General features: G+C 41.5%; 1 protein-coding gene across 2 annotated transcripts in view; it reads right to left on the bottom strand.

Moving 5' to 3' along the window:
- The window catches only part of CARMIL1 (capping protein regulator and myosin 1 linker 1), a 475,715-nt gene that overhangs the window by 183,720 nt on the left and 274,092 nt on the right, over positions 1-17,903 (bottom strand). For both annotated transcript variants that reach the window (XM_073631176.1, XM_073631177.1), the window contains exons 9-11: positions 14,552-14,627; positions 14,351-14,439; positions 8,470-8,564 (exon numbers count right to left, since the gene is read on the bottom strand). In XM_073631176.1, the coding sequence (XP_073487277.1) occupies positions 8,470-8,564; positions 14,351-14,439; positions 14,552-14,627 (260 nt within the window). The remainder of the gene's footprint in view (positions 1-8,469; positions 8,565-14,350; positions 14,440-14,551; positions 14,628-17,903) is intronic.

Below are 17,903 nucleotides of genomic sequence, written 5' to 3'. Positions count from 1 at the left end.
CTTTGTATGACCTGGTATTCTAAAGATGAAAGTAAATCTAACGCAGATATGAACATTCTTATTTGGTCATGTTTTTGGACATTTCTTTATTTTTGGAACTAATTTTTTAATCTTCTTTCGACAAGGGACGAAGGGAGGCTACCCTCACTCAGACCCCAACAGGGTAGGCAACAAGGCCATCTTCCCCCCAAAAACATAAGCGACAACTTCAAACACACTAATTTAGCCACCGACAGGGGTGTTTTTAGGTGGGTCAAAGGCCATGGCCTTAGGTCAGAACTTAAGGGGTAAAGAACACTTTCTGGTTGCTGCCTGCCTAATCAATGCCCATTAATGCAGCCTTGCCAGTGTAGACATGGGTACAGGAGAGGCCCTGGGGATCAGTCACACAGAGTCACGCCTGCTAGGATGGTCATCGTATATCCCCTTTCCTACAAGAGACAAGAGGGATGGGGGGCAACTGCTGGACTTTTTAAATGTTGGCACTTGTCCAGTGTTTGCCCTCTGTAAAATGACATCACCATCCATTTTCTATGCATTTTTCACAGAAAAACAACTAGAGTGCAGAATGGTGGAGTCAATAGGTCAGAGCAAACACTGACATCAGACCAAGTGCAAGGTTGGTCAACTAATGTATTAAAATAGATGCTAGAAACAGATGGGACTTGGGGTGGCTTAAAGTGGATGTAAACCCGAATTTTTTTTTTTTTTATATCATACTGTAGAGTATAAGATTTGCTATAATTTGAGCCCAGTCTTGCCACACACAGTTAATCCAACTCTGGGCAATCCCCTTTTATTGTTCAGTGAGACAATTCTTGACAAACTGAGAAAAACTTTGTCAAATGCTCCCCCTTGCTGTGAGTGACAGGTGATTTACATCTCGTGCACTAGCCTAAGAGTCATGCAGTATTTTTAAATTCCCTCCCCCACTCCTTTCTTCAGCAGCTCTGCAAGGATTGGCTGTTCCACACCTCACCATGATTTGGCATGCTGAAGTCATGTGGTTACTTCCCTGTCTTTTTACTGGATGTTAGAGATCATAGCAGAATTTCAGCAGAAGTTCAGTGTTAGAAATACACAGAGAAAATGCATATTGACAAGGGGAGTATAGAGGTGGGCGGGGAGCCTACTGACATCACGACTCCACCCACCGAGCTCCAGACAACAGACCCACCCACAGGATATGTAGTTTTTCGGGTCTAATAACAGAAAGGGGGGAGACATTTGACAGGTAAGGATACATGCAGGAGGCATGTATATCCTTATAGATAACCGCTATGGCAGTAGTTTAGAAAGGATGACATTGGGTTTACATCCACTTTAATTAATGGTGTATTGTTTCTTTTTAGAGGAAAAAGAGTGTGGTGAGCTCACCAGAATGTTTGTTTGGAGGCATGGGATCTGACTCCTGGACCCAGCACAGACCTTGCCATTGTGGACGTCAAATCCCCTGACGCGAGTCACACTGAGGGCCAAAGCGACCCAGAATAGGAAGAAAGTATTCGGGATCCTCTTGTTTATGCAAGTATTGTTGGAATCTGGCTTCAAATGTGTATACATGTCGAGTGTTTAGATGTCCAAACAAAAAACCCACTCCACACATTAGCAAAGTATGTAGTGCAATAACATTAGCATGGAGAAGGAAGAGGTGGAAGGATCTGGCAGTTTTGCTAGGTACCCAAGTTGTGGAGGCACCAGGGCCAAGATTACAGAGTAGTTGCAGTGTGTACATTCCTAGTAGTGTAGGTGTCTGAAGGGCAAGCAGGTTGCAAGCAACAACAGACTGGGTAGGTAAGCATTTTCCTGAATTTGACTAGTAATTCACTATGTAGAGCCACTTGACCATCGTTCCCTTAATACTTTTACTCTTCTTACTAAGGCATGATCTTCCGCGATGCATTACTGGCAGAATGAGTGCAGATATGTTGCATTGTTTGAAGGATCTGGAGCAAATCAAGGAGGCTGCCACTGCTTTACAGCGAAAAATCAGATTTTGTGGACATGCTTGCCAAATTTTAACTTCCTCTTGCCTGTTCTGAAGGTTTTTGTTCCATTGGTTGGCTCCTATTTGCCCTTTTAATATTTACCATGTTTTTCGGACTTTGAAATGTGAAAGTTTAGGGACAGAACTCAGTGTTTCTCCACTCCACTCTTCTAGGTGCACCACCAGGTCATGTTTTCTGTATTTTCTTCAGTCTAAAAATGACTGTGCGAATTACTAACCGTGAGCATGACAAGATCACCTGTGCCAAATTCTACAAGTATAGAAAACATGACCTGGGTTTGCATCTTGAGAAGGAGAGTTGGGAAACACTGCCATAACTAAATGTGAATTGTAATGTTTCTGCGTTTTTAAGAATTCAAAAACCCAAAATTTGAAGGTGCCCCCAAATTGTGCCTTAACATTCTTATTTCCCTCATGATCCCATGCCTAAAATGTGTGTATTTCCATACATCTAGCTTGCAAAAAACCCCAAAACACACAGCGTGTCAACATGTGCTATCTCCCATCAACGGCATAATCAGCTACAATTTGCCGCCAAGCCACTGCTCCTCTACCCACAAAATAATCAAGATATTTCTGCCGTAAATCCCTGGCAATTTGTGAGGTCAATCCAGCACAGGCATTTTCAATAGTCCTCAGCACGCCCACAGAGGGCCGAGCTACAGCCTCTTCAGTTGGGACTGCCACTGCAGGGTCCACGTCACTTGGCAGTGAGGCAAGGTAGCTGGTAGCATTCCTCCTTAAAAAAATATGTAAAATACAGCAGCACACATGGTTGATCTTGTCGAATGCCAGGGTGATTGGAGTCAAATACAGCCTGAAACAACTCGATAGGATGCCAAAGGCGTTTTTTCGACCACCCTTCTGGCACGAGAGAGCCTTTAATTGAATATTCTCTGCTCTGGGGGGAGGTTCCTCATAGGAAATGGCAGGTAACCCTCTCCACTTCCATGAGAGCTGTTTGCATAAATAATCTGTGATACTTTAGCCAGCCCATCCTTACTTACACTATTGGCAGCCCAGTGGACAGGTAAGAAGTGTCATAATCTAAAAATCTGGATACACACTGTCCAAATTGCAGCACATTTTGACATATTGAAAATACCTATCAATATACTAGGAGACAAAAACTCTATGTTACAATTTGTAGGTAATCAGGCAGGCCCTTGCACTACATGGTTTGATGAATTTATACAAAAATTTAAACACAAAAGAGGGATAGTGTGTATAGGTTTTGCAAAGTCAGCAGATATAGTATTTGTATCTGTTGACTTTTTGGGGAGGAAGGGTTCCAAATGAGTTTGGGCTCCAAAAAAATTGTCTCTTACACTCTGAATTTGAGGACAACAATAACATTTGTACACATTTTAGGTAGCTGACAAAAAACATTGTTAAGTTACTAGGCTAGGTGTGTATGGGCCCAGTATAGCATGCTGGGGAGGTTAGTGAAGGAAAATATGCATGTAGGCCAAAAAAGGAGCAGGAAAAGCTTACAGCATGCATGAGGACATTCACAGCATATTACAATAATAATTATGTAATCAACAAATTAATACAATACATTAGCAAACATTAATACATAGAATGTGATCTTAAAAGTTAAACATGTACCCTAATATAGTCCTTCTGCAGTACTTGAATAATGGCTGAGCAGGTCTCCGGAATAATGAGTCCCAGAGCCTGGGGGGGAGATCCCAGTGGTAAACTTGAGGTCCTGGAGACTTCTCCCCGTCGCCATGTACCGCAAGGTGGCTATGAGCCTTTGTTCTGGAGTGATAGCAAGCCTCGTGCATGTGTCCTGCTTCTTAATATAGGGGGTCACCAATGCCAAGAGTTGGTGAAAGCAGGGGTCCGTCACCCGGAGATAATTCTGAAAATCATCCGGATTATTCTCCTGGAGCTCCCGCAGCAATGGCATATGACATAATTGGTCACAATTAAGCAACCAATTTTTGGTCCAAAAACTCCTCCTCCTCCTGTTCTTGGACTGGACTTAGGTCAAAGCAAAATCTCCAAGCCCAATAATAGCACGTTCTCTCCTCCAATTACGCAACATGGCTGGTTGACGAACGGCCGTTCAGAAACTAACTGAAAAGCACAAACTGAAAAGCGCAAATCCACACTCACCAAACTTCTACTAATACGAAATTAGCAGAAGGAGCCCAAAAGGCGGTGCTTGAGAGATGAACTTCCTCTTTGCAGTCTCGTAGTATGTCTAGTACGTCACTACGTTCGTGTTTGTTGGCCGACAATTGTGTGCCGTTAGTAAACTGACTTCTTATGGCTTTCTTTCAACAATGGCTTTTTTCTTGCCACTCTTCCATAAAGGCCAGAATTGTGGCGTGCATGACTAATAGCTGTAATGTGAACAGATTGTCCCACCTGAGCTGTGGATCTCTCCAGCACCTCCAGAGTTACCATGGGCCTCTTGGATGCTTCTCTCATTAATGCTCTCCTTGCCCGACCTGTCAGTTTAGGTGGACGGCCATGTCTTGAAGTAGGTGTGCAGTTTTGCAATACTTTTTCCATTTTCGAATGATGGATCGAACAGTGCTCAGTGAGATGTTCAAAACTTGGGATATTTTTTAATAACCTAACCCTGCTTTCAACTTCTTCACAACTATCTCTGACCTGTCTGGGGTGTTCCTTAGCCTTCATGATGTGTTTTTTTCCACTAAAGTTCTTTAACAAACCTCTAAGGGCTTCAGAGAACAGCTGTATTTATAATGAGATTAAATTACACACAAGTGGACTCTATTTACTAATTAGGGGACTTCTGAAGGCAATTGGTTCCACTAGATTTTAGTTAGGGGTATCAGAGTAAAGGGAGCTGAATGCAAATGCATGCCACACTTTTCAGATATTTATTTGTAAAAATTTTGAAAACCATTATTTTCCTTCCACTTCAGAATTATGTGCCACTTTGTTTTGGGCTATCACATAAAATTCCAACAAAATACATTTTGCATTGTTGGTTGTAACATAACAAAATGTGGAAAATGTCAATACTTTTTCAAGGCACTGTATGTCTCTATATTAGTTTTCTGTAAGAGAAAGAAACAGTATTTTAAGGAAAATCAAGGCTCTTTTGCTTTGTACATGCTTACAGGAGGGGAATACTCAGGGATGAAACCAACAATGTGCTGCTGCGTCACCATCTGGTCACACGCTAGGGTGGGTTTTGGACTAGACTTATTGCTTAAATGCAGTGCAGTTTTGAGAGAGGTCCACGAAATTGCCATGCTGTCTGGCAGGATTCCTGGATCACACAACTGGCTAAACTGAATTACAAACATCTGAAATTCACATACATGTACAGTGGGGACGGAAAGTATTCAGACCCCCTTAAATTTTTCCATTGTATGTTTTGCAGGGTTTCTATGGACACTCCACTCATGGTTGTGCCCATTACACAGTCATCTTACCATAACCTGGGTCCTTTTACCATCCATCTTGGTCCCCCAATGTGTGGTCAATCGTTCCCACCCCCGGCTGTATGGACCCACCTAGCCTGCCCGTTCACTCCGGGCGGGATGGTGGGGGGACTACACTGGATTGGGTTCTCCCGCCTCAACCCCGGAGGAGATCAACCTATCCAGGCTATGTGAGTCCAAACCTAGCAGGTATGGGTATATACCCATGAGATATTCTATAGGTAAAGTACCATCATTATATTTAATCCCATTTCCTAGCTGGAGAGCCCGTTGTACTAAATATATTTGATGTAGGTCTATCCACTCATTCAATCTCTATTTTTATTTATTTTATAGCATCCTACTCCTGATGACTGGCTTTAAACGCCATGAAACGCGTTGAGTCCATACTCAAGGGTGCCAGGTTTACAGCTTGTATTATCATGAATTCATTTTATCATGTTTTATAATATGTATTGTTTATCATCACAATTATGTATAATATTCTTCCTTCATTATTGCTTTTTGCACCAATTATGTCCTTTTTATGTATGAACATTAAATATGTGACTATTGTGCATTGAATATGTGTATATCGTGCCTATATTGTACACAAGAAATATTTAGTTTGTTCATTATAGGGACTACCCTTCGGGGACCGGTTACAATTAATAGTATAATATCCCTTACCCACAGAGACACACCTCATTTAAAGTCCCGCATCCATTTCTTTTATTTTGTTCTTCACCCTTTGTTATATTGCAGCCATTTGCTAAAATCATTTAAGTTCATTTTTTTCCTCATGAATGTACACACAGCACCCCATATTGACAGAAAAACACAGAATTGTTGACATTTTTGCAGATTTATTAAAAAAGAAAAACTGAAATATCACATGGTCCTAAGTATTCAGACCCTTTGCTTTGACACTTATGTTTAACTCAGGTGCTGTCCATTTCTTCTGATCATCTTTGAGATGGTTCTACACCTTCATTTGAGTCCAGCTGTGTTTGATTATACTGATTGGACTTGATTAGGAAAGCCACACACCTGTCTATATAAGACCTTACAGCTCACAGTGCATGTCAGAGCAAATGAGAATCATGAGGTCAAAAGGAACTGCCTGAAGAGCTCAGAGACTGAATTGTGGCAAGGCACAGATCTGGCCAAGGTTACAAAAACATTTCTGTTGTACTTAAGGTTCCTAAGAGCACAGTGGCCTCCATAATCCTTAAATGGAAGATGTTTGGGATGACCAGAACCCTTCCTAGAGCTGGCCGTCCAGCCAAACTGAGCTATCGAGGAGAAGAGCCTTGATGAGAAAGGTAAAGAAGAACCCAAAGATCACTGTGGCTGAGCTCCAGAGATGCAGTCGGGAGATGGGAGAAAGTTGTAGAAAGTCAACCATCTCTGCAGCCCTCCACCAGTTGGGGTTTTATGGCAGAGTGGCCCGACAGAAGCCTCTCCTCAGTGCAAGACACATGAAAGCCCGCATGGAGTTTGCTAAAAAAAAAAAAAACACACCTGAAGGACTCCAAGATGGTGCGAAATAAGATTCTCTGGTCTGATGAGACCAAGATAGAACTTTTTGGCCTTAATTCTAAGCAGTATGTGTGGAGAAAACCAGGCACTGCTCATCACCTGTCCAACACAGTCCCAACAGTGAAGCATGTTGGTGGCAGCATCATGATGAGGAGGTGTTTTTCAGCTGCAGGGACAGGATGACTGGTTGCAATAGAGGGAAAGATGAATACGGCCAAGTACGGGGATTATCCTGGACGAAAACCTTCGCCGAAGGTTTACCTTCCAAGAAGACAATGACCCTAAGCACACAGCTAAATAAACGAAGGAGTGGCTTCACAACACCTCTGTGACTGTTCTTGAATGGCCCAGCCAGAGCTCTGACTTAAACCCAATTGAGCATCTCTGGAGAGACCTAAAAATGGCTGTCCACCAACGTTTACCATCCAACCTGACAGAACTGGAGAGGACCTGCAAGGAGGAATGGCAAAGAATCCCCAAATCCAGGTGTGAAAAACTTGTTGCATCTTTCCCAAAATGACTCATGGCTGTATTAGATCAAAAGGGTCCTACTAAATACTGAGCAAAGGGTCTGAATACTTAGGACCATGTGATATTTCAGTTTTTCTTTTTTAATAAATCTGCAAAAATGTCAACAATTCTGTGTTTTTCTGTCAATATGGGGTGCTGTGTGTACATTAATGAGGAAAAAAATGAACTTAAATGATTGTAGCAAATGGCTGCAATATAACAAAGATTGAAAAATTTAAGGGGGTCTGAATACTTTCCGTCCCCACTGTATTTCAGCTGTGTATTTAGTGGTTTGCCTGGAGTTCAGATTTAACGCCCACCAGTGCCGCCTATCAGTGCAGCATAATAGTGCCTCCTCATCGGCGCCACCTAGTCAGTGCTGCCTCATCAGCACCCATCAGTGAGGGAAAAAAATTACTTATTTACAAAATTTACTGAAGAAAAACGTTGGTCTTTTTTCTTTTTATTGTAAAAAATTAAAAACCCAGTAGTGATTAAATATCACCAAAAGAAAGCTCTATTTGTGTGAATGATTAAAAATTTCATTTGGGTACAGTGTTGCATCACCGTGCAATTGTCATGCCAAGTGCGACAGCGCTGATAGCTGAAAAATGGCCTGGGCAGGAAGGGGGTGAAAGTGCTCTGTATTAAGATGGTTAAAGATGTTAAAAAAAAAAAATCTACATTCAGCAATCAGCATTTTGACTTAAGTTCTGCTAATTTTCAGCATGTGTACACTGAGGAGAATAGTATACCAGTTCATTATAAAATGACAGGCCAACCGTCTCAGTGAAACCTAATTCTAAGCTGCTGTGTCTGAAGAAACCAATAAGGCAATCTTTAAAAGGGTACAAAAAAGAATTATCACTCATGCATGAACAACATATATACAATACAATTAAATGAAGCGAGATACTCCATTTGGGAGGCAAAGCCAAGAGAATGAGCACAAATCCTCTTATCATATATAGAAAATGAAAAACTCAATTACTGTACCTCTATCCTCTAGAGGGTTATTTGCAAGGTTTATAGTATGAAGTCCTGAGTTTGGATTGTTTGCAAGGGCACTGGACAACTTCTGTGCAAAATCTCTGTGTAGAAATAAAACAGATTAAAAGTATGAAAATAATCTGCATAATGAAAGAGGTTGGGGGGTAATCGGTCATGCCCACTCAACAGCTTTCTGGTGATTGGATGGAATGTACCTTTATAAAAATATATTCATTCGTGACTTGCTCTGGAAAATAACCAGACTTTATAAACTGTATACTCACTGTAGATTTTGAAAAAAAATATTCACACCCCCCTGACATTTTGTTAAGTTACAACCAAAAACGTAAATGTATTTTATTGGGATTTTATGTGATAGACCAACACAAAGTGGCACTTAAACCGTTTGTCAACCCCCCCCCCCTCAAAAAATATAGATTTTCTGGTCCCTTAAATCAGATTAGACAGCACAGTGCTTGTGCCATGTAATCTGCCCCCCTCTAAACTGTAAAAAAAAAAAAAAAAAAAAAAAAAAAAAAACCCTTAACCCTCCACTTACTCTATCCTCCTCTCTAAACTGACCATGAAAATCATGGCTGCTGAGCCATGACCACCGTAATCAAAGTGCGTCCCTCTGTCATACGCTGCCCTGCTCTCCTTTCTCCCCCTCTTTCCTGCCTGACAGCTAGTGTCTCTGTGTGTCTCCATCCTCGCCCCCCCGCCCCTCCCTTGCCCCCCGCCGCTTTTAGCAAAATTAAAGATTTGTAAATGCTCACGGCCAGACGCTTTATTATATCCCGCCATAGCACACTGCATTTATTTTTCATAAAAATTAGTGTTGTAAATAACGATTCTGCGCTGTCTTCAGGCCGGTCACGTGACTCTTGGCCGGTTTCCAGGGTTACTGCAGGAGAGGCTGAGCGGCCATGTGATCTCCCCGGCTATCATCAGAGGGAGATCACGGCCCCTCCTGCAGTATCCATCCATCGGAGCTGTACAGCGGCCGCGAGTCATGTGACCGGCCGGTAGACAGCTCAAAATAGGTATTTACAGCGCTTGTTTTTACAAAATACTAATGCAGTGTGCTCTGCCAGGCTCTAATAGAGGGTCTGGCAGAGTTTGTCTTATATGGGTTAACAAACCCTTTAATTGTGAAGTGGAAGGAAAATGATAAATGGTTTGCAATTTTTTTTATAAATAAATATCTGAAAAGTGTGGCATGCATTTGTATTCAGCCCCCTTTAACCTGATACCCCTAACTAAAATTTAGTGGAACCAATTGCCTTCAGAAGTCACCTAATTAGTAAATAGAATCCACCTGTGTGTAATTTAATCTCAAAATAATTACAGCTGCCCTGTGAAGCCTTCAAAGGTTTTTTAGGGAACCTTAGTGAACAAACAGCATCATGAAGGCTAAGGAACACACCAGACAGGTCAGGGATAAAATTGTGAAGACGTTTAAAGTAGGGTTAGGTTATAAAAAAATATCCCAATGAACATTTCATGGAGCACTGTTCAATCCGTTATCCGAAAATGGAAAGAGTATGGCACAACTGCAAACCTACCAAAAAATGGCCTTCCACCTAAACCGACAGGCGGACAAGGAGAGCATTAATCAGAGAAGCAGCCAAGAGGCCCATGGTAACTCTGGAGGAGCTGCAGAGATTCACAGCTCAGGTGGGAGAATCTGTCCACAGGACAACTATTAGTTGTGCACTCCACAAATCTGGCCTTTATGGAAGAGTGGCAAGAAGAAAGCAATTTTTGAAAGAAAGCCATAAGAAGTCCTGATTGCAGTTTGGGAGAAGCCATGTGGGGGACACAGCAAACATGTGGAAGAAGGGGTTCTGGTCAGATGAGACCAAAATTGAACTTTGTGGCCTAAAAGCAAAATGCTATGTGTGGCGGAAAACTAACACTGCACATCTCCCTGAACACACCATCCCCACCGTGAAACATGGTGGTAGCAGCATCACGTTGTGGGGATGCTTTTCTTCAGCAGGGACAGGGAAGCTGGTCAGAGTTGGGAAGGTGGATGGAGCCAAATACAGGGCAATCTTAGAAGAAAAGCTGTTTGAGTCTGCAAAAGACTTGAGACTGGGGCAGAGGTTCACCTTCCAGGTAGGACAACGACCCTAAACATACAGCCAGAGCTACAATAGAATGGTTCAGATCAAAGCATATTCATGTGTTAGAATGGCCTAGTCAAAGTCCAGACCTAAATTCAATTGAGAATCTGTGGCAAGACTTGAAAATTACTGTTCATGGACACTGTTCATCCAATCAGACAGAGCTTGAACTATTTTGCAAAGAAGAATGGGCACAAATTTCACTCTAGATGTGCAAAGCTGGTAGAGATATCCCCCAAAAGAATTGCAGCTGTAATTGCAGCGAAAGTTGGTTTTACAAAGTATTGACTCGGGGGGGGCTGAATACAAATGCACAACACATTTTTCACATATTTATTTGTAAAAAGAAAATTGAAAACCATTTAACATTTTCTTTCCACTTCACAATTATGTGCCACTTTGTGTTGGTCTATCACATAAAATCCCAATAAAATACATTTACATTTTTGGTTGTAAAACATGACAAAATGTGGAAAATGTCAAGGGGTGTGAATACTTTTTCAAGGCACTGTATGTACTTTTTTTTATTATTATTTTAGTATATGCAGTAACCTACAATTTTGTTCTGTACATATGAACTTTTATGCATTTATTTTTCCTTATATACCAGCAGTTTATTTGTTCATTCCTTATGAAAGTGAAAAAAGTGAAAAACAGACAATAGTAATTTTCCAGGGCGCAAATGCATCAAAGATGAATATCAGTGTATTTTACACATATTTTAAAGTGTTAGTAAACCCACATATTTAAAAGCTATCAATAAATGCTGTAATACATGCCGTTCATACTCAGTCACTATCGGATTCGTTTTCTGTATCCTGCAAAAAACCTGGTTGAACCTGCTGTTCTCTATCTGCCTCTTCAGTTTATGTCCCCACTGCAGTTGGCAGCTAGTGCACCTGTTTAGTTTTCAGTGAGTTTCTATGCTGAGCATTTCCTCCCTATCACAGCTGAGAAGCCCATGTGTCTATAGAGTTACACATGTGGGCGTATACACTCTGTATACACTCCCTCCCTCCTCCTTCATGGACACTAACCAACTAAACACAATGGGGGCGGGATATTATATCTTGATTGATGGAGGCTTCACCTCCTATTCTAAGACACAGGCAGGAGGGACGTGACACAGTCTGTGACTGGCAAAAAAACGCCCACACCATGTTATTACCAAAAATAACGAAGATTTTATTTCAAGCATATATATTTGTATGACAATTTAAAACAGTTGATTTATATTTTATTTTTACTCTGTGTTTAAAAGGCTGTTTTGTTTTTTGTGTTTTTTTTTATTTTGAACATGATGAGCAAACAGGTTTTCCCAAATTACTAGAAGCTCTTCATGCTTATGTTTCCCTACAGACAGGCTGGGAACGAGTTGGGTCATGTGACAGCTGTATATTGATTAGGAAAAAGGGTACTTGGATGTTTTATTTTAATTAAAATAATTACAGTGCCATTATCCATATACAGAAAGAGAAGGGATGATGTAATTTAATCAGTGTGTGTTTAGTATTCATTACTGTAGACCTGTTATGAGCTAGGTTTCAGCACAATGAAGTGAACTAGCCATGGTAATCAATGCGATTTCTAGTTGAGAAATGCATATTCATGCAGGAAAACTGATATCTGTAAACTGGGCCTTAAAAGAGACCTGGTCAACTTTGCTAGTCAGGGCAAAGTGACGGTGGGTTTGTAAAACCCACCCCAAGTACTTTATACTTACCTCCCCCATTCCTCTCTACATGGGGAGGTGAACAGAAAGTCTTTGACCGATGTCAGCAACTGCACCATATTATGGATGCAGCAATATGCATGTAGACTAATGCTGCCTGGGACAGACTGCAATATGCTCTGGACTGTGATTATATCTTTGGTAAATGCACCAAGGTTAATAAAAAAGCAAAAAAATAAAATAAAAACGATGAGCCACTATATGGAAGAGGTTTCACTTGTAAGTGGTTGTAAAGGCAGAAGGTGTTTTCTTAAGGTTTTCTATGCATTAAGATAAAACTCTTTCTGTGTACAGCAGCCCCCTTAATACTTACCTGAGGTCCATATAGAACCAGCGACATTGCAGGAGTGTCTTGGCTGCCCAGGACTCCCCTCCTCATTGGCTGAGAAAGCAGCGTGGCGCCATTGGCTCCCGCTGCTATTAAGTCAGTCAGCCAATGAGGAGAGAAAACAGGGGGGGCCACAACTCTCTCTGAATCGACGCAGGGAGCTGTGGCTTGGCTCGGGTGCTCCCATGGCAAGCCCTTTGCTGTAGGGGCACCCAACAGATGGAAGGGACCAGAAGTGCAGAAGAGGCACCCGAGAAGAGAAGGATCACGGCTGCTCTGTGCAAAACCACTTCACAGAGCAGGTAAGTATAACTTTTTTTTTTTTAGATTTTAAAATAATAAACGAGTCTTTAGTATCACTTGAAATGTTATAGGCTTAAAGCAGAGTTCCACCCAAAAGTGGAAGAACTTCTATCCCCCCCGCAGTTCTCCTCTTCCCCTCCCTCCCTGCAAATCTTCTGGGACACGTCAGAGGTCCCAGAAGATTGCGTGGCCATTCAGGAGGTGCAGCACGACTTGCACATGTGCAGTGTTCACCCGGCTGTAAACACTAGTGATGGCAGCACCAGGGAGAGGCAGGGGAGAGAACCGAGGCTTCGAGCGGCCACATCGCTGGATCATGGGACAGGTGAGTGTGTGTTTTTTAAAAGTCAACAGATAAACTTTTTGTAAACACGGCTGGAACTCTGCTTTAGAATAAATAAAACCATTTCAGTGTGCCAAAATGTTTGTTTTTATTTGTGGTTTTTAATAACTTGGGAAGACATATTTGCTCATCACAAATAAAAGCTGTGCTTCCTGTTTAGAAGTGCTGCACAGTGATTTTGCATTATTGATCTATCCTCTTATTTAAATATGATCAAACTGCACAGACTGGTTGCAAACAGAACCTCTGTGAGTCTAGTTTGTATCATTTTACTAACTGTCTAGCAAAGACACTAACCTTACTGTCTGATATACATATATCTGGCCTTTATGGAAATTTAAAACAGCAAGGGTATTATATCAAAATCACTTAGTTAAATCTTAGAAGAATAGATCGCTGTAACATCTTGGGCTTCAAGTTTGTAAAACCAACTAAGGCAATGTGCATTCATCTTAATTTGCATAAAGTGATCCTAAAGTCTTCTTTTTTTTTTTGTTTAAAAATAACAAACATGTTATACTTTCCCACTCTGTGTAATGGTTTTGCACAGAGCAGCCCAGATTCTCCTTTACTCGGGTCCCTCGCCAGCGCTCCTGGCCCCTTCCTCCAGCCGAGTGCCCCCACAGCAAGCAGCTTGCTATTGGGGCACCCGAGCCAAGTTGCTGCTTTGTGTGTCCATTCAAAACGGAGCTGCGGCTTGGCCCCACCCCCTTGTTTTCCCCATTGGCTCAACGACTTTGACTGACAGCAGCGGGAGCCAATGGCATTTGCTGTGTGTCAGCCAATCAGGAGGGAGTGTTCCGGACAGCCGAACCTCTTGTGCAACATTGCTGGATCAAGATGGAGCTAAGGTAAATATTAGGGGGCTGCTGCACACAGGTTTTTTTATCTTCATGCATAGAATGCATAGAATGCATGAAGATAAAAAACCTTCTGCCTTTAGAACCACTTTAACTAGATCTGACTACCACTTATTTCTTTTATAATCACATCATTAGTAACAACTTCAAAAGGTTCTCAAACAAATTAAAGAGACTTTAAAACACACTTACAATCGAAGTCCAGCATTTTCTAAAACCAGCTCTTCCAACCGACTAGACCTGCTCGCCACACGCAGAATCTGATCACAAACATCATTAGACTGGAAAGGAAGTTAAATTAAGACAGATCAGCTCACATAACAATAAAAACACTAAATCTACAGTATGAAACATTGGTGGAAGATGTCTTTCAAGCATGAAAATGTTTCTTACCAGTTTCAGATCTTTCGATGATAGCTTTGTAAACCACTGATTGTACTCTAAAGCTGCTACAATAGGTATCAAATCTCTGTAGAGGAATATACAAAAAAAATTGGGTATACTACTGCAGTAAATTGCAAAAGGATAAAAATACAATAATAAAACTATACATATTTATTTCCATGTGCAAACTAAACCCCTGTTTTTAACGTGAACTGGTAGATAGCAATATTTTGTTTGTTGCAAGCTGTATGGTAAGTTGAGCTGGGAATTTCTTTGTTGTTGTTTGACATGCGTTGGCCTTTCATGTGCTCCTTGCTGTTAAGGCTAGTTATAGGAAGGGGCAGTTGCCATTTGTTTGAATCAATCATTTTCATGTAAAATCTTAAAAGGAATCATCTACTTTCCTATATGATTATAAATCCCTTTACAAACCTAGCATTTACTAAAGAGATGCAACAACATAAGTCAGATATCAAATTAAACATAATTATCACTTGCATCTAAAAGTGACAATACCACTTGATTAATAAAATATGTTCATTGCCTGTATAATATCAAAGTCTGAACGTTTTTCTTGCAAAGTTAGTAACTCATTATTGAGGATTGGTTTGCTTTGAAAAGTAAGACCTCATACTTATGGGGCATTTTATTTCATGCCCCATGCAGGGTGGTCTTTCACTGGCATGGGGATAAACAGGTGTGAATCTCCGTACCAGCAGTCACATTGCTGTCATTTGGAATTCAGCGACAGCGGGGGCACAAAGGCTGCACCCAATATGACATCCGTGTGGGGGCACGGCCTTGAATGCACACAGGGTGCAATTGAGGCCGTGCACCCACATGGATATCACATTGGGAGCTGCAGCTGTATGCTTTCAGCTGCTGCATCCTAATTGACAGGTATGCACCTGTCTCTGTAAACCTGGTCCTGAATGGAGATTGGACGGATTAAAACTCTCCCTTATAAACGAGGCCTGATAATAATTAGATGTCAGTATCTACCTTTTTCACCACAACCTACTGAAGAGTTTTTCCGAATTGTCTCCATTACTACTACTGTCGTCTTACACATTATGTTAGTTAGTGGGCTGGTGAATATGTGCTTATGTGCCTTGCAGGCTCCAACAGGAAGAAAACTCTGCATTAAAGTTAAACCCCAATGATAAACTTCCCTTTTGCTCCCTTTTATATCATAGAAAGCTTTTGTTAAATCTGTTTGATAATTGAAAAAAAATACCTGTTATTCCTATCAGAAATTCAGTAAGTTTGCAAGTTCCTGTGCACTCTGCAGTGTTTTTTTTCCCAGACAGTGTTGTCATCTTCGCCCAGTTCCCATCTGTGAACTACAGAACATCTCCTGTATTATGGTCTGTAGTCCTAATGCACTTCCTGCTCGAGGTTGACAGTTCTGCTGCTTCAAAGACGCAGTACAATGAATGAGCACTGTCACCTTAAGACAGGAAGTGTGTTACTGGCAGGATCGCCAGTAAGGACATAAAGGGTAAAAAAGCCTGGAAAAATAAAACTAATGTAGCCACCACATTAAAAGGACTAGTAAACAGCAGTATACTACGGTTTGCTCTTGGATTTAGATATACTTCAATTCGAGACTCTGTTCATATCCTCCCAGGAGTTTTATGCGAGGAGGTTGGAACGCTTTTTAATGGTCAAGGCAAGTGGGTTGACCCCAGAACTTTCAATAGAATATAAGAATTTATCACAAGATTTCCCTTCCAGCATCAACCAAAAACTGGAATATCAGTTGCATACTCCCTGGGCTTTTATAAACTGGTATCTCTTAACTCAAACAACTCATTTTAGTTCAACACATTCATAAAAAAACCCCCAAAAACTACAATAATCATGAGTGTTTTTTTAATCTAAATATTAGTAATTTTTTTCACTGAAGCAATATTACAACCTCAAAAGTTTTTTTTTCAGCATCTGATATAATTGCTTATCGAGTATGCATCTTCATCCCTGCCTATCTTCCAGTTTAAACAGGAGCCATGATTACTGTCCCAGATTTCCAGTTTCAGGGTGGCTTCTTTCTAATGCACTGTGCTATGGAGCCACCCTTAAATACAGAGAATAGAGTTATGTCTACCTACACTGTGTGCATCAATAGAAACACAGCTCCGCAGCCTACAATGGCAAGCCACTCCCCTTCCTTCCTTTGTCAACAGACTGACTGGAGCCTGTCCACTGTTAACTCTTTTCTGCATAGATCAGAAGTTCATGGAAGCAGCAATGACAGAGCAGGAGCCAGTAGCATTGAAAGTTAAACTTCAAGTGTTTAAGTAAGAGTTTTAACAAATGGTTAACTGGGGAAGGTTTATTTTATTGTGCCCAAAGTGATAAACTACAAGGAAAAAAAAAAAAAAGCTGAGCGTTAAACCACTTCCCATCCAGCGACATACCCGTATGTCGCTTGACTTTCGGTTGTTATACCAGGATGATGCCTGCAACTGCAGGATTGCTATTACAAGCAGCGGGAAGGCACATCTTCCTTCCAGTTCTCTCTCGAGCTCACCCATCCCACCAGGACGAGCGACCTGCAGACCTGCAGAGATCGGCTGTTCGTAATAGTAACCCAGAAGCGAGGACATGACATCACTTCCTGTTTACTCGGAAACTATTGGCACCATTTTTTAAAAATCAAAAGCATTCAAAAACACTGATCTAGGCGTTTTGAGTGCTTTTAAAGGGGTTGTAAAGGTTTTTTTTTTTTTTTTTTAAATAACAAACATGTTATACTTACCTTCACTGTGCAGCTTGTTTTGCACAGAGTGGCCCCGAACCTTGTCTTCTGGGGTCCCTCGGCGGCTGTCTCAACTCCTCCCCGCAAGAACTAACCAACTTAATGCGAGCTCCCTCGCATGGTGGTTAGTTCTTGAAGGCGCGCTCCCGTGATACAGCCGGCGGCTATAGCCGCTCACTGTATCACTCGGCCCCGCCCCCCGGCACGCCGCGTCATTGGATGCGATTGACAGCAGCGCAAGCCAATGGCTGCGCTGCTTTCAATCCATCCACTGTAGCCAATCAGCGGCCAGGCTGAGCGGCGAAATGGATGTCGGGAGCGAGCGGCTGACTTTCGAGGGGTCAGGTAAGTAAAACGGGGGGGCTGGGGGCGGCGGTATTGTCAGAAGTTTTTTCACCTTAATGAAAAATTTTTTTACCTTTACAACCCCTTTAAGTGCAGGAGGAGGGATCTGGGGTATTCTAGACTCCAGAACACTCCATAAAGAGGACCTCTCATATGCCTATTGTGGTCACAAGGATGTCTACATTCCTTGTGACAGCAATAAAAGTGATCAAAAAAATCAAAGCAACAGTGTAAAATATGTAATAAATTAACCAT

Source organism: Aquarana catesbeiana, linkage group LG05 (genome assembly GCF_042186555.1).
Source record: "Aquarana catesbeiana isolate 2022-GZ linkage group LG05, ASM4218655v1, whole genome shotgun sequence".
Taxonomy (NCBI): Eukaryota; Metazoa; Chordata; class Amphibia; order Anura; family Ranidae; genus Aquarana; species Aquarana catesbeiana.
Note: the sequence above shows the minus strand (reverse complement) of the source record. Positions and strands in the feature narration are given on the sequence as shown.